General features: G+C 43.1%; 1 protein-coding gene across 1 annotated transcript; it reads right to left on the bottom strand.

Moving 5' to 3' along the window:
- Positions 1–1,300: 1,300 nt before the first annotated feature.
- BAG2 (BAG cochaperone 2) lies at positions 1,301–9,198 on the bottom strand. Its single transcript, XM_005518117.2, has 3 exons — positions 8,973–9,198; positions 3,171–3,280; positions 1,301–2,173 (listed from the first exon to the last, which is right to left on the bottom strand). The coding sequence occupies exons 1-3, from the start codon at positions 9,140–9,142 to the stop codon at positions 1,773–1,775; spliced, it is 681 nt and encodes a 226-aa protein (XP_005518174.2). The 5' UTR covers positions 9,143–9,198; the 3' UTR covers positions 1,301–1,772.
- Between the last annotated feature and the right edge of the window lie 6,427 nt (positions 9,199–15,625).

Below are 15,625 nucleotides of genomic sequence, written 5' to 3' on the forward strand. Positions count from 1 at the left end.
ACCCACATATTCTGCAATTGTGTGATAGCTGTAAGAAATAAAAATTCTTTCAGGTATCAGTACAATGAAGAATATCTGTGAAAGAAAACAAAAAAACCTTTTGCCTGAATAACCTTATAATGGCCTTAAAAACCCAAATATTGAAGGAATATTCTAAGCAACAAGCAACAAGAAGCTGTGTTCAACTTAAGTGTTGCACAGCACGAGTTCTGAAAACAACCCAGGCTGTGTATTACTGTAAAGGGTTTTAATACCGTTGAATAGCTGGAAATTTTTTTAAAAAGGAATTACAGAATTAATGTCACTAACTCTTAGAACTTCTCACAATCTCAAAGCTGAAATTTGGTCTGCATTCGAAGCACCCACCTGAAGTGCTGTTTCTGCAAATTAAATGCAGTGACAGTGACCTCACAGCAGCTGAGGTTTCCAAGAAGCGCACACAGCTCTGGAGATTTCCTGCGAAGCACGTGGGCCCATCCAAGGCATTTAAAACCACGGGGCTCCTGGCTGTTGGTTGTACAGGAGCCTGACATGCAGAGCTCTCACCGTGGGCTGGTGCCCTCAAAGTATCCAGGTGTGACACTCCAACTGTAACACCCTAGGCACTGCCACCAAGGCAGCTGTGCTTGGTGGCATCACTCACACCCTTTGGGCTCCCTTCAGCTGAGTACTAACCTGAGCCGAGTCCAGCATGCTGGTGGCTGAGCCACAGAGCCCCCTGCTCCCCTCACAGCACTGCCACCCTTGGGTGAAGTACTGCAGCACTGGCCAGGCTACAGGGGGTTACAAAATTCCAGACACACCCTAAAATCTGCAATTTTTGACCCACAGCCACAGAGCTCAGTGATGATGTGCAGCAGTTACTGTGAGAGGGTGGAAGATAAAAAACCAAAAACCACTCACAAGAAGAGGCAAGTAATGCTGGATGTACAAAGTACCATCCTACACAAGACACAAATACGGTGTTTGGTGAGAAGTCAAAATGTTTTGCTCTGTGGCTTCATAGATGATGCAAAAATGGAGTAGTAGCTGATGTACAGTTCCACTTTCTATTATCTTTTAAAAAGAAACACACAGCAATCTCAAAGCTACAATGTGCTTGTGGGAGCAGAATGGTTCACCAGGCATGGAGGGGGAATTTTGAGTCAGGTCATTTCTAGCCTGGCTGGTGATCCCTGGGGTACATGAGTTGCTTTTCACTTCCACAGTTACAAACTGGAGGCAGCTGTCTGTATCTAGAAAGTATTGTGATCAGTTTGTTCAAAATATTCAAAAAGTACAAAAGTATAAATGGTAATGAGTAGGACACTGTGTTGTTTATGAAAATACCATAAACGGTTTATTAATTTGTTTTGATTTATTGCCATAATTGTCTTTTGTCCCCAGAAGTCTGGCTCACATACTACTTATACAACAGAGAAAAGCTGAAATCTCATGATAGGACAAAACAACTTTAGTTTTCAAAAACCCAGGAGAATGGAGGAAAGGCTAGATTTTCAGTTTCTGTCAGATCAGCAGAAGCACAATTACAATTTGCAATAGAGCAGTATCGACTCTACAGAAGAACTGATAGCATTCCTTATTGCCAAAAGAAAATGCCAATGCTACCAAAACCCATTAAATGCTTGCACCTCGCAATCAAAGATAAGTTGGTGCGTGTGGATGTGTATATATGTGTGTGCTCGTACAGAGAATTCTTTTCTTGGCTTCTGTATGCTTTTTATGGGCACTTGCTCATCCTGTGGTTTGCCAGAAGTAGCCGGGAGGATATGTTAATCCTGTTTGCTGTTGCAAGACTGCCGAACAGATGATTTCTGATGCTCCAACAATGTGATGGACTTTTCAGAATTTTCCAAGTTTCTGAGCAGAGTCTCTAGGCGCCTTTTGATTTTCTTCTGATCCTCAATGGCACATCCGATGACCACAGACTGGAATTTCTGATCGATGGGTCCTGCTGGCACGTCAGACGTGCATGCACCGTAGAGTGACATTAAGCGCATTTTGGCATCTTCCAAATCATCAAGGAGTTTACTGACAATCTCATCAATCATCTTGGTGGCGTGCAGTAGGGATTCCTGCTGCTGCGCATTGCGGATGGTTTCTACGGAAACCTCCACAGTGAGGGTTCGGCCCATCAGGCGATTAGCAGTCAAATTAAGTTCTTCTCTCTCCCCTCAATCAAAAACAAGAAAATATTCTCAGTTACAGGCAAATACTTCCCTGTGCAAATAGCATCATCAAGACACTCAAATTGCTATAACTTAGCAGTAAACAACATTTTATTTAAGTAAGTGACAATCAGTAAGATTTCCAGAAGCCAGAAATGAGCTTTTTGCATTTTGCCCAAGTCACACTCATTTCATAGAAGCCAGTGTCTGATTCGAAATGAGGCATTAAACTCTACTAAAATTGTAAGCGATGTTTTTCCACTGCTGACACAATGCTTGCTGTGTCACTTTAAAGCAAAATATATAGTATTTCCAGGAAACATTCAGTAATATAACTGGCTCATTAAGGACTTCCATGCCATTCTGAGGGAGAGATTTAGACAGTACCCCAGAAGGCCATAAAGAGAAAAGTAGATATAATGAGGCCATGAAAAAACTAGTTTTCTATTTCCTGAAACTATAGCTGCTTTTCAAAACACACTTGAACACAACACACTTGATACGTAGGCTCTTGAAGAGCCAATAAACCAGCAATTTAAAGTACCTAATGATCACGTTTAGGGGATATATTTAAAGCTGTGAATCACACAACTTAGAACAATGATCTTAATCATCAGGTTCTTGCAGGCTTGTCACTTTGTAACGCTCATGCCTATCCAATAGTCAAAATAATTTTCAACTATATTATCATCATCATCATCATCAACGTCTCTCCCCCAGCAGAACGATGTTAATCTTGATTTTGAAAATGTATCAGTAAACTGAGTATAGGCTTTCACATACACAGTTGTGACATTCATGGTAGTCCATCCACCTGAACAGCATGAATTTACACTCAAGAAGAGATCTCAGGATAATGGGTGTCACTTCAACAACCTCAGCTGGCTCCAATGTTGCACTTTTACCAGCAGCAAAGACAGCTGCTCACACAGAGCTGCTCCAGAAAAGATGGGCTGATTAGACTTTGGGTCAGTTAGAGGGTACAGGAAAGCAGCTTCTCACCTTCACTGATGTGCCTCATATCCTGGCTGTTCTGTATATTGTGGATCATTTCAAGCAGAATTTCCTTCTCTTGCTCCATAGCAGATGCTGCATCACGGAAAGCCTCTACCCTGTAGAGGTTGAATCAAACAAAATGTTTAAATAATAAAATAGCTGTTCACCTATATAGCTGCAAACAACTGTTTTAAACTTCAACTTAAAGTAAGTATAGTCAGTTCTTAGTTATCAATGAGATAGACTCTCTGATTTCATGACTTTATCTTAACTTCACTTTTCAAGACTCAGTATAATTTCAAAACAAACAAACAAAATCTTTTATTTCACTGACAGTCCTGTTCTATCCTACTCCGTGGTTAATCTGGATATGCAGAGCCTGATGGTACTACAGCCCCATAGCAAAGTCCTGTAGCCAGCTGGCAATTATCAGCTGCCTAACTAGGAACTAGGAGAGAAAGGGACTGAGTTCCCATCAGGGCACTTGGGTGGCTGCTGCAGAGATGGAGGCAGCAAGGGGATCCCTGTGCTACCTCCAGGCCAGCAAAACCCGTATGATACACCTGCAAAGCAACAAACACTCCAGAAAACTGCAGTGTGCCAAACTATCCCTTTCGCAAAGGAGAAAACCCTGTGAGTGGGACAAAGCTCACACCCTTTTATTAACATGAAAATGATTTCCCCAACACAAGTGGTGTGCCTTGGTCACTGGGAGAAGATGCTGGACTGCCTGTCCCCACTGTCACTGGTGCTTTCCATGGAACAATGCTTACTGTGATTCACACAGGGAGGAAGCTTATGTGGGAGCAGCTCCAATTTCTGGGCTTGCAAGGAAGCATGAAACTTGGCCCCTCCTGAAACTAGATCCCTACTCCAGTCCTGTTACTGTGCTGAAACTCACATGTAATGCAGTGAGGCCAAGGAGAAAGTCCATTAGAAACTGCTGTCCCTGTAACTTGGGCCTTGGTAAGGTGTGTGGTTCTGTGCTCACAGCCTGCCCCTCCTCATGGCATGAAGTACAGGCTGAGCTCACTGTGGACAATGTGAAAATGCTGCATGAGAAATCCGAGTCCAGCTTCATAATTCTGATCTTATTCCCCACCACAGTTTTAAAGAAGGGGCTTTTGCATTCAGCTGAGTAATACGGAAAAGACCACTGGAGAACTCTAATGAAACAATTTGAAGACATGATACAAAAGAGGGAAATATCCCGCTCCCTTTGCTTTTCTCTGAGACTTGAGGGTAAGGACTTGCAGAGGACTTTCCAATCTGGAACTGGCTGCAAGAGTTGCACCAAAACCATCAATTCTGTGTTCACAGGCCACACAGAAAAGCAAGAGCATCACATGAAGCTGGCTGATGGTCTGAGATGCTGGGCTCGGGAGGTCTAGCTGCATCACAAGAATCCAACCATCTATCCTGAAATGTTTATGAAACCTGGCCAGAAAAGGGGAAACAAGCCAAAACATTGCTAAGTCTCTTAGGTGCTCCACACTCTTGAACATTTCTGGGCGATGCCCTGAGACAGCAGTGGCTCATTGGTATCTCTGCTGATGAGGGCGCATCTCCTGAGACAGGAACTGAGCTGCTGCTCCTTCCTCACAAGCTGGCTGAAGGCTGGTAACTTCAGGAAAACAGCAGTAAGAGAAAAGAGGGTGAAAGCAGAAGAACAGGAGCATTTGAGGATATAGTCAATCTTCACATGCAGCCTGCTCACAAAATTATTCTGTTTTACAAAATATTTAGCCTAATTTAGTCAGTGAAAGCACAGACTTCAGGCTTTGCCTTTAATGTTTGTTCTGAGGAGGAGTGGGAAAAGTTAATGCAATGCAAATTCATGCCAAGAGCAAATACTTTTAATTATTATTTTGGTCTGGTTAGTAAGAGCGATGAGGCAGGTGGCGTCATTTCATACTTCAGATGTCTCCACTTTCTAATTTAGGAAGTCTAGCAATATTTTTAAAATTCCTTGCCATACCTTTTTTTTTTAAAAAAAAAGTAGTATTTTCACAATTTAAGAAATGCATTGTGGTCACTGGAAAGTTGTAAATTAAAATTTTGAAGTGCAGAATTTCAATTTTGATAACATTTTTAAATCAGATTCTGTATGTCATTGTACTGACATAAAAGCTTAAGTTCTGCCTTCAGTAGATAAATCAGTCCAGTCCATGAGTTCCACAGGCTTTGCTGAGTCCTACGAAGAATGTGGAAAACCTGCATTGCAGAGATGTATCTTGAATTGGTACAGTTTTAAAGAGAGTGCCTAAAATATCACTGCTTTCAAAGGCCAGCTTGGTATGTGAGGTAGGACCTAAAAGCCAAATTGTCAGAATTAATGTTGCATACCGCAAAAAAAGAAATCAATCAGAGCTTTGATTGACATTAATTTACTAAAGGCAATATAACCAAATCTTAAGAACTATTTTAATTGCTTCTTCAGAATTATTTTTACCATTTCTTAAACTGCAGTATAGAGTGCCACACATCAGTGGGACAGGGTCATTTCAGAACAGTCCTCTAGTGGGAGAAAAAAACCAACCAAAAAAATGGAAACCAGTCATACCAACTTCAGGAAAATAATGTGTCAGGATCACACCATGCAGTCAGTTCTCATAACTTCTTTCCTAAAATGCATGGTTTCTTAACTTCAAAGGTTTCTGTACATTTTTTCTTTCCTTATTTGGGGGACCCAAATAAAAGGTTGGAAGATTTAAACCTCTAACAGAGGTGACTGATATGGGAAGGGGTGGAAACACAATACAAGTCTCAAAAACAACAACCAACCAAAGAATAAAAGAACACAAAGAAAAAAGAACACAAAATACTCATATTTGTGCCCAGTTATCAATTATTTTGATGCAGCAGTATAGTCTTTTTTCCTCTGAGATGAAAGCATCCAATCAGATTTTTACTTGGAGTGTATTTGTTGCTTTGAACCTCAACTAAATATTCCATCTATTACCTAGCACAGAAAAACATTCCTTACTACTGATTTTCCCTGTTTGTGAGCAATTAGCTGAGAAATGCCTTTCTTTACTACATACCATTTACATGAGCAGAGCATTCCCCTGAGAAACAGGTGGACCAGGCTGTGCTTTTGTTTCCAGATGAGAAACTTGACACTCGCTTTCTTAGGACAGCTGCAATAACTCTGTCCTTTAAACTACTGACTGACTTAAGCAGCCCACTATTAAAGTCCATGTGCTGGAGGTTCAGCTAAGTTTTCAAAGGAAATAAGAAACATCTGAGGATGGAATAGCTTTTTCCTGAAATGGAGCTAATCAGGCACACTGGAGGGAGACAAAACAAAGTTTCACCCTGGCATCCTCAGCTCCTTCAGCTGAGTGTCCACTCCCAGGTAAGCAGTCATGTGAACACTTAAATGAATGATGGGGAAATACTGTTGATCCAAAGAACAAGATAAAAAGCATAAAAAAATGAAGATAAAAAATACCCAGCAAGAATCTGACTTACCTCATGTATCATCACACCTAAAACTGTGTTTTCACTTAACACAACCAGCAGAACACAGTGACTCATAAACAGAGCCTCTGGTCTCACTTCCAGCTGCTCCTGAGATATCTTGGCAGTCACAGCAATATGTGAAGGTCCAAGGCAAAAGTGCCACCTGCCCCCCTTGCCACCTCTACCTCAAGCACTGGCAGCCAAATTAATTCCCCTTCCCTGCTCACTTTCTATACAGAAGAAAGCTCCTCTGCAAACACCTATCAGGGAGGTAGAAAAATACCCCATTACTGTTGGAAAATAAGCTCTCACAGTGGAAAGAAAAGGAGGAAACAGAAGGCTGTTCAAACTGGAGAATTTTACAGTAGCTTTAAACTGAAAGAAGGTAGACTTAGATTAGGTATTGGGAAGAAATTCGTTACTATGAGGAGGGTGAGGGCTGCAACAAGCTGCCCAGAGAGGCTGTGGACTCTGTCCTTGGAGGTGTTAAAGGCCAGGCTGGATAGGACTTTGAGCCACCTGGTCTACTGAAAGAAAGGTGCCCCTGCCAATGTCAGGGGGTTGGAACTAGGTGACCTTTAAGGTCCCTCCTAACCCAAACCATTCTGTGATCCTGTGATTTCAAGAGGGATGAGGCTTGCTTCAGAGTTCAACTGACATTAATTAAAGCAACTTGAGAGGTTTTAATTAAAGGCTGTAGTTCAGTTTGACACATTTCCACTTATTGTATTTGGTAAATATTATAAATATTATTATATTTATTTGAAGGTCTGTAAGAAAACCAAACCAGCTGGAGAAAGAGAAAGAAGGAAGGTTTTCCTTCTGTCATTCAAATAAATTTGAAATTAAGCATGTTGATTAGAATAGATGTGAATAGATGTGAATAGAAAAAAAAACATAAGACTTAAGCAACTTTTATCAAATTAGACATTTTTTCCCTCATTACTATTCTACATTTAGAATTATGGCTGTCTGAAAGAACCACAGCAAACTGGGAAGTTTAATTGGGGGTTTATTGCTAGCTAACCAAACTGTCTGCTTTGTTTCAGAGTCACCCAGCAAATCTAAAACACATTTTTGCATATTCTCATGCTAATCTTTGGATTATATATTTATCATACACCTAGACCTGGATGTAAGCAGTGAGACTTGTTTGCAGACAGTGATTTTGTTTAGTCAAATTTAGAGAAGTCTGCAAAGGACTTCAAGAAGATTTAATCAAGCTAAGTGAAAGGCTAATATAACAGCACATCGAGTCCACTCCTGAATAATGCAAAGTAATGCAGGCAGAAAGGAGAAATAAAACTCCTGCATCCCACAGAGCTCTTTTAATTACAGGAAAGTCCTAGAAACATTCTGGGTGGCTCTGTGAAAGGCGCTGATCAATATGCAGCTGTAATGAAGGAAAGGGTGTGTTGAAACAGTACTAAAGGAGGTGAATCAGTGACATCCTGCACATCCACCACCTCAGAAAGGACACTATGTAATTTAGCAGAGCTGAGAGGACAGAGAAGATGATTAAAGGCAAGGTATCATCTCTCACGAGGCCAAACTGGGAAAAAAGTCAAATGGTATTATTTAGGGAACGTCAAATAGCAGAAAAAAGTCAGGACATGTCCTGGCACAACGATGAAATTCACACAGCATTTATGATAACTTCGGAAAAACACACCTCAGCTGCAGAATGCAATGCTCACATTTATAGTGAGACGTTTTAATACGCTTCAGAAAGGAGATGGACACAAACACAGCAAGAACATCCATAGTTGAAACAGTAAGTGCAAAGGGAGTCTCACACGCCAGCATTCACCACTGCAGCTTAAAGGCTTGCCAGAGTCTCCGAGAGCCCGAATGACACCACGTTTTATCCTCGGATTTCCTGCGTCCTCTTATAAAACACCTGCCCACAGATGCGGGATAGGGGCGACAGGGTGGGGCGACAGACAGGACGGACCGCGGGCTCGTAGCCGCCGTGTCACAGCTCGCAGAACACATTCCCGTCTGCTGAAGGCTCCCCGCACCCTGAAGGGTAACAAATCCGAAGCAGCCCTTCGCGCTTTCTCTGAAAAACGTCTGCTTTCATACATATCCACACTCCTATTTTCCTGTATTTCCTGACCACGCTAGCTCACCTTAGAGCAGCAGTTCCCATTTTTAAACTTTTCCCCCCATGCAGGAGAATCCTTTTTCCCTCGGTCCGCTCAAGAAGCCTCACACCGGCGCCCCCCCACCTCCAAAGCCGGGTGAGGGCTCCGCGCCCGCCGCCGGCCCGCGGTGCGCAGCCACCGGCTCGGGGCCGGGCGGCTCCCCCGCCCCCTCCCAGCGCCCGGCCCCGCGCCTCACCTGAGCTCCAGCTGGTCCAGGTTCTCGAGCAGGCGGCTGGAGCGGTCAGCCATGGAGGTGGAGCGGTAGAAGCGGCCCCGGAGCTGCCCGGCCGACTGCTGCTGCTGCTGCTGCTGCGGCTGCTGCTGCGCCCCCTCGCTGGCCTTGGCGCTGATCCTGGCCTGGGCCATCCCACCCGCCGCTGCCGCCGGCGGAACCTCGCTGCGGCCGCTCCCTCCCCGCGTCCCGCAGGCGGCGGCGGCGGCCGGATGCCGGCACCTCGCTCATGGCCAAAGAAGGAGCCGCCCCGCCGCCGGCCCCCGCGGCCACCCCGCCCCCGCGCCGGGCCCGCGGGCGCCGCCTCACGCAGCGCGGCGGGGCCGCCTCGCCTCGGCCGGGGGGCAGCAGAACCGCGGGACGGGCCAGGCTGGGAGGGACCACACTGGGGCATCTGGTCCAACCTCCCTGCCCCCTCTCGAATGAGGGAGACTCCACCACCTCTCTGGGCGATCTGCTCCCGTGCTCGATCACTTCGGCAGTAAGTAAGTTCTTCGTATTCAGGTGGAACTTCCTGTGCATCAGTGTCTGCCCATTGTCTCTTGTCGTATTACTTGGCATCACGGAGAAGAGGCTGGTCCATCTTCTTGCCACCCATCCTTTAGGTACGTAATCACATTGATGAGGTGACAGGGTCTCAGTCACCCCTTCTCGAGCCTGAACAGACCCAGTTCCCTCAGGTATTCCTGGTAAGAGAGATTCTCCAGACCTTTGGTTAAGTTACCCACTCCAGGAGCTCCCAATATCTCTTGTCTGTGTCCCCGCACGCCTCCCTCTCGCACACAGCGGTAAGTCCGGCTGAGGTCACCAGCGAGCTGGCACCGCAGCAGTCCGGTGTTCCCTGCTGGCGACACCGCAGTGTCACCTGCGCCTGCCCCACGCAGGTGCCCGGCCACCGCACACCCCGACACACGCAGCCCTGCCGTGCCCCTGCTCCTCGCCGCCACCAGCTGGGCACAGAGAGACCCTGGGCTGCCCTGCTCCTGTCTCCGCTCCCTTTTGCGACAAAAGCAACAAAACCCGGACTAACCAAAACCAGCATGAGCTCTGGCTGTAGTTCAGCTTGAAGCTACGGGAGCAGTAATGATATTTTTCAATATCTACATTAACTTTGTGTGAGATGGGAGCTATTGGTATGAGGATTTGTGTTCCTGAACTGGCCTGTATGGGTGGTTCATTGGTTTGCTCTTTCATTAATGGAAACAAGAAACCCCCAACCACCCAACTGTTTTTTTTTTTTATTTAAGGTTAATTAAACAGTAAACTACAAAACTGAAAAACTATGGAATGTGCAAGAAACAGGAGAAAAAATAAAGGGCTTTAAAAATCCAGAAGTTTGAAAGTTAAACCAGACAGCCCTTACTGCAAGCAGAACATGAACAGAATTCCTTAAAAAAAAAAAAAAAAAAAAAAAAAAAAGGTACTTTAGATACTGCTACTCACAGTGCATCTTTCTCCGGCCAACTGTAAGAGCCCCCTACTACTTGCCGAAAAGAAGCTGTTTCACTAGCTGTTATTGTAACATTCTACAAAAAAGCTTGCTGGAAAGAAAAGTGATTTATGTTCTCCTGTGCCAGAAAGAAAAGAGATACCAATTTCATGGTAGCCAAGGTCTCCATCTAGTAATGACTTGTCCCAAGAACATATTTAACTTGCTGGTATGAAACGGCACCTTCTCTCTCACAAGCACCAGCAATTCAAGTCACACGTAAGTTTTACTTGCCACTACTGAGTATTTAAAAAGGAATTTGCTTATCCCAAAAGTCGAGGTTTGGGCAAATACCCCATGTCTCTAATAGACCAATTTTTGGCACCCAGCTAAGAGGGATTTTGTTGCACAGGGATACTGTTTTGTATGCTTATCCTCCTGTGATTCAAAATAGCTGTTTCCTGAGGCTCGTCCATTCAGAATGATACCATGTCCCAAGTACTCTCGTTAAATTAATTGCCTGAGTTTTCTTTGTTTTACATGGTTGGATAAGCAAGGCTTATTGCCTGTGAGCTCATGGAAATAATTTCATTTGAACAATTGTTCCATCTCTCTACAGTCTCTATAGAAAATAATTAAAAACCATTTCCCACCCCAAATAGAAACCGTTTGTAGCCATGACACATAGTTTGCTACCATTTATTTCCTGGGATCCTTCCATTCTTCCCATGCCAACTGATTAAGCATCAATTAGACTGGGTTTAAAAAGCAGAAATCAAAGTAGCTGAACAGCTCTGAACATGTAAAGAGGGGTTTAATTCCACACAGGTAGAAGTTATAACAGTGGAAACAGAGGCGCAGAACAGCTCTAAGTGTCCAAATGTATCACATTTGGAGACTTGCCCTCTTTAACAGAAAAAGGACTCTTTATACTCTAGAAGGAAGAATAGCAAAACTGTGGAAACAAAATGCAAATTTAAAAGTAAAAATGGTCTTCCAGGACAAGTGCTGATATGATTGCCTGTGAAAACTGGGATATTTTCCCTTTTAGAGACTTGGAACGACCTTGGAAAACTGCTTTTCCTGCTCTGTAGAGTAGATTGCCCCCATCCCCTCTATTTTTGCCAACGTATATTAAAGGACATTTGGCATCACTTTTCCGAAACAGTAACTGGTTGGTCTAGAAAGATTGGAGTCCATCCCTGAAGGAAGGAAAGTGATTCACACCTGAGTTGGAGGAATTTGGGGGACACAAAAGGCAGGGATTGGTTCCCTTGGGGCCACAAGGCAATGGGAAGAGAAAGGGCCCCCACACCTGAAACAAAGCATATATTTCACCCTCCTCCTTGCCATCAGTGGTGAAGCATGATCAGGACTCCTGGTGATGCCATGCTAACATCCCTGTCTTCTCCCATGTCCCTACCATCTGTGATCATGTGAAGGACTGCACAGCTCTGGCTATGGGCTCCAGCAAAAACACAAGGAGAGGGTGTGTATCCCATTGTTCCCATATTCCCATCACAGCAGTGAAAACACTGGCTGTCTCTTGTTGTAAAATAATGGGTGCCGATTGCAAAACAGAGCAATGAACAGAAGTCTCATTCACACACACAAAGTCCCTTGAGACAGCAGAAAGAGCAACTTTCCCAGGTCTCAGACATCTGATGTATCCGTAGAAGTCCCAGAGTCAGGGAGATGACCTACCCCAAAAGCACTGCAAATTATAATACTACTAAATAGCACCTTAGTTCCAGCGTTGCCTTATTTCAAACCGTGATATATACCTTGTCATACACCCTAACACTTACACATAAGCTGTCATGGAACAGGATCAAAGAGAAAGTCCACACCCAAGAAACGCCATGCAGGATTATTTTCCTGCCTTCACCTACAGGAACTTAGTATTTTCAAGCTGAGAAAGGGGAAATTTAGGTTAGATGCTAGGAAGAAATGCTTTTCTGTGAGGGTGCTAAGGCATTGGAACAGGTTGTCCAGAGAAGCTGTGGCTGCTCCATCCCTGGAAGTGTTCAAGGCCAGGTTGGAAGGGGCTCTGACCAACCTGGTCTAGTGGGAGGTGTCCCTCCCCACAGCAGGCATGCTGGAACGAGATGATTTTTCAGGTCTCTTCCAACCAAAACTATTCTGTGGCTAAGAACCTTCCTTGTGTGCAGGTTTTCTGGAAACACAATTCCCAGACATGGCTGAAGGATGTATCCATGGCTCAGGCCAACCAACCAAAACCAGCCAGCAGTTTCCCCAGTACTGTAACAATTAACAATAGAGATGGGCCAACTTGACTTTTCAAGGTATGTTTTCAATCAAAATATGTTTGCTATCACAGTAGGCTGCCCCCTCACTTCACACCTGCTGAACCTGTGCTGCTCTGTCTTTACTGCTGTTGTTACCAAAGCTAATTAAAACTAGCCCTGGGTTTGCCTCTACATGCCGAAGTCATTTTACTGTGTAGGCAAGCCCCGAGGTCCCAAGCTTGTTAGAATTCTGAATGAAGCCCTCTGTCTCAGAAGCAATCTGAGAGCTGCTATGACCATTTTGGGGCATGCAGCAGTTCATTCTCACTGGAACACAGTTGACAATTAAATGAGCCAGTGCATTCTGTAGAGCTGCAGATGCTGAGTGAAGTTCTGAACAAAAAAACCAAAGGGAAGAAGGACTACCAGAAATTAGGATACTGCAGTCAGTGAAAGCCAAATTACACAGATTTACAAAGGGAACTTTACATTAAATTTCCACACACAGAGCTTTGCTGTTCAAGTACACACTTGGCATGTTCTTGCCATTTGCCATAAATTTTCTGATTTGTTTGCATCCACTTTTAGAATAGCTCAGGCCATATTATTTGACCCAGATTGTTACTGCTAAGCACCAAACCACTTGAATTAAGAATTTCTACTGGAAACTTGAAGAGGTTTAGAAGTATGAAAGAAAAATGCAGATGCAGACTTCCATAAAGCTGCTTAGCTGGAAAGAATTGCCAGAAAGTATCTTTGTGCTAATGTCATCCAATTTTTCTGAATTAATTTTGAAACAATTCATCATTCATCCTTCTCACCTCCTTCCAATTTACAGCAGTCTCTGTAAACATAGCCAGGACACTGCAAGCAGATGCTAGAACACTTTCCTTTTAAGAAAGACGATGGCATAACTTCATACCTCTATAAACTTCACTATATTTGGTAAAGATTTCGTAAAGGTTTGCATTCCATGACTACAGGAACAGTGGTGGTCATTTCTGTATTCCTTGAGGAGCTAAGAAAATTAACCCACCACCCAAAAAATACATACAAGGCAAGTATCTTAAGAGTCAGCTCATACCTCTCTATTATTTTTAAATTATTAAATAGCAGAAGCAACCAAGCAGATATAACACTTCAGTGCTCCAGTGACTTTAGTAACAGTTGCACTGACTTATTTGGCACCTCACCTTGTTTCTGAATATGACCAAAATCAGATTTTGTTTCATAAGAATATGGCACACAAAGCACCAAAGAATTAAGAGCCTTATACCAATCTCAAGTTGTCAGTTTCAGTTTTGTAAAACTTAACACATGCACCATACAGAAATTAAGAGCATTAAAATGAACAGCTAGTGGTAGTCAGGTGGAGATTAGACTTTTTCCTCATTGAACATAAATACAAAAAACCACTACTGAATTACTTTAGGCTCATGAAGGATGAACTCAAACATCACCACAAAAGTAAATGCTCTTGAAAAGAGCATGACAAATCACTTCTAGTACAAATGTACTGGGCAAGCCCCTTTTAACAGACAGGTTGTGCTAGTAAATGCAGGTAAATTTCTCAGCATATGCAGGACAAACCTCAAAAATTTCAGCCAGTTTAACAAGACTCACCAGACAAAACCATTATATTCTGAAACACATTTACAAGACAACTTTACCAGTTGAAGGTGTTCAACCACAAGATGCTGGTAACAAGTCACATGTCTGTACATGCAGTGTTTTAAGAATCCAGTTTTCTCTGTTCTTCTGGAAAAAGAAGTATCACAAACTTGTGATAGCAGAAAATTTCACAAAGAAAATTTTGAGTTAAGAGAGAACCTCAAAGAGACCAAAAATTTTCTTCAAAATGAGGCCAACTTGCAAGACATTGCTTATTCTGAATACTTTTATAATGACAATAATAGAGAAACTAGAATTCTATTTAGTTGTTTTATAAAAGCCAAAGCAGCAACAGTTGGGATTTGTCACTTGTTTTGGTAAGCAGATGACAAGACCAATACAATGTGTTTAATAAGTGGAGCTTCAAGTATATAGAGTATGCGTACAGGATTTTTTTTTAATGCAACCAGTTAAGTCATGGCCCATCAGGTACAAGCAAACTTTACATTTATGACAGAATAAAATGTTATGAGAAATAAAGCAAATAATCAAATTCTGACATAGCAGACTCTGGAGAAGAAATTCTACCCAGGTTTTAAACACTGTTGAGCCAAAGAACTTTTCTCAGACTGAAACATCTTTTCATATGAAAGAAATTTGAACATTTAGTATCCACATGGAAAAAAACATGCCCAAACACTTCTGTAACTTGGATGGAGATGCTTTTGAGGATGAAAACTGTTTTCTATTTCATTCCACCCTTAAACAGAAGCACTGGGTGGGAAAAATTCTGGAACTGATTTAAGCTTGGGTCAGTAGCTAAGGACAACTTACAATCTCCCAGAATAGGGCTTTCTCAGCAGCAGTGTGAACGACACACCTGAATTTTACCAGGAGTACAATTAATCCAAGACTGGCAGTAGGAAAACCAGCAGCAGGCAAAAGGGAAAACCACTAAGAGGTCCTGTTCACCTTTTAACACCTGGGAGCCACTCAAATGCACTCTTAAGTGTTCAAACTACTTTCTGGCATTTCAACAGTTTCTTCAAGCTTTACAATTGCTAAATGAGTGCTGAGATACCTCACTGGATTCTTCATTCATTCTATTTGCTTCAGAGACAGCAATTGTATCAGAGTGTGATTAGAAATAAACCAGTGTCAGCCTTCCAGCTTTTCTAACTATCATGACAAACAGCTGTAGTTATGCTGACTCTCTGGGACAGAGAGAAAAATCTAGCCTTCCCCACATCTTACCCTCCACAAAAAGTATCTACTTGCATAATGAGTATTTAAGGACACAACAGGTAGAAGCAAACTCACAAGGTGAG

Source organism: Pseudopodoces humilis, chromosome 3 (assembly GCF_049639895.1).
Source record: "Pseudopodoces humilis isolate 2021_Gansu_Grassland_sample_001 chromosome 3, ASM4963989v1, whole genome shotgun sequence".
NCBI lineage: Eukaryota > Metazoa > Chordata > Aves > Passeriformes > Paridae > Pseudopodoces > Pseudopodoces humilis.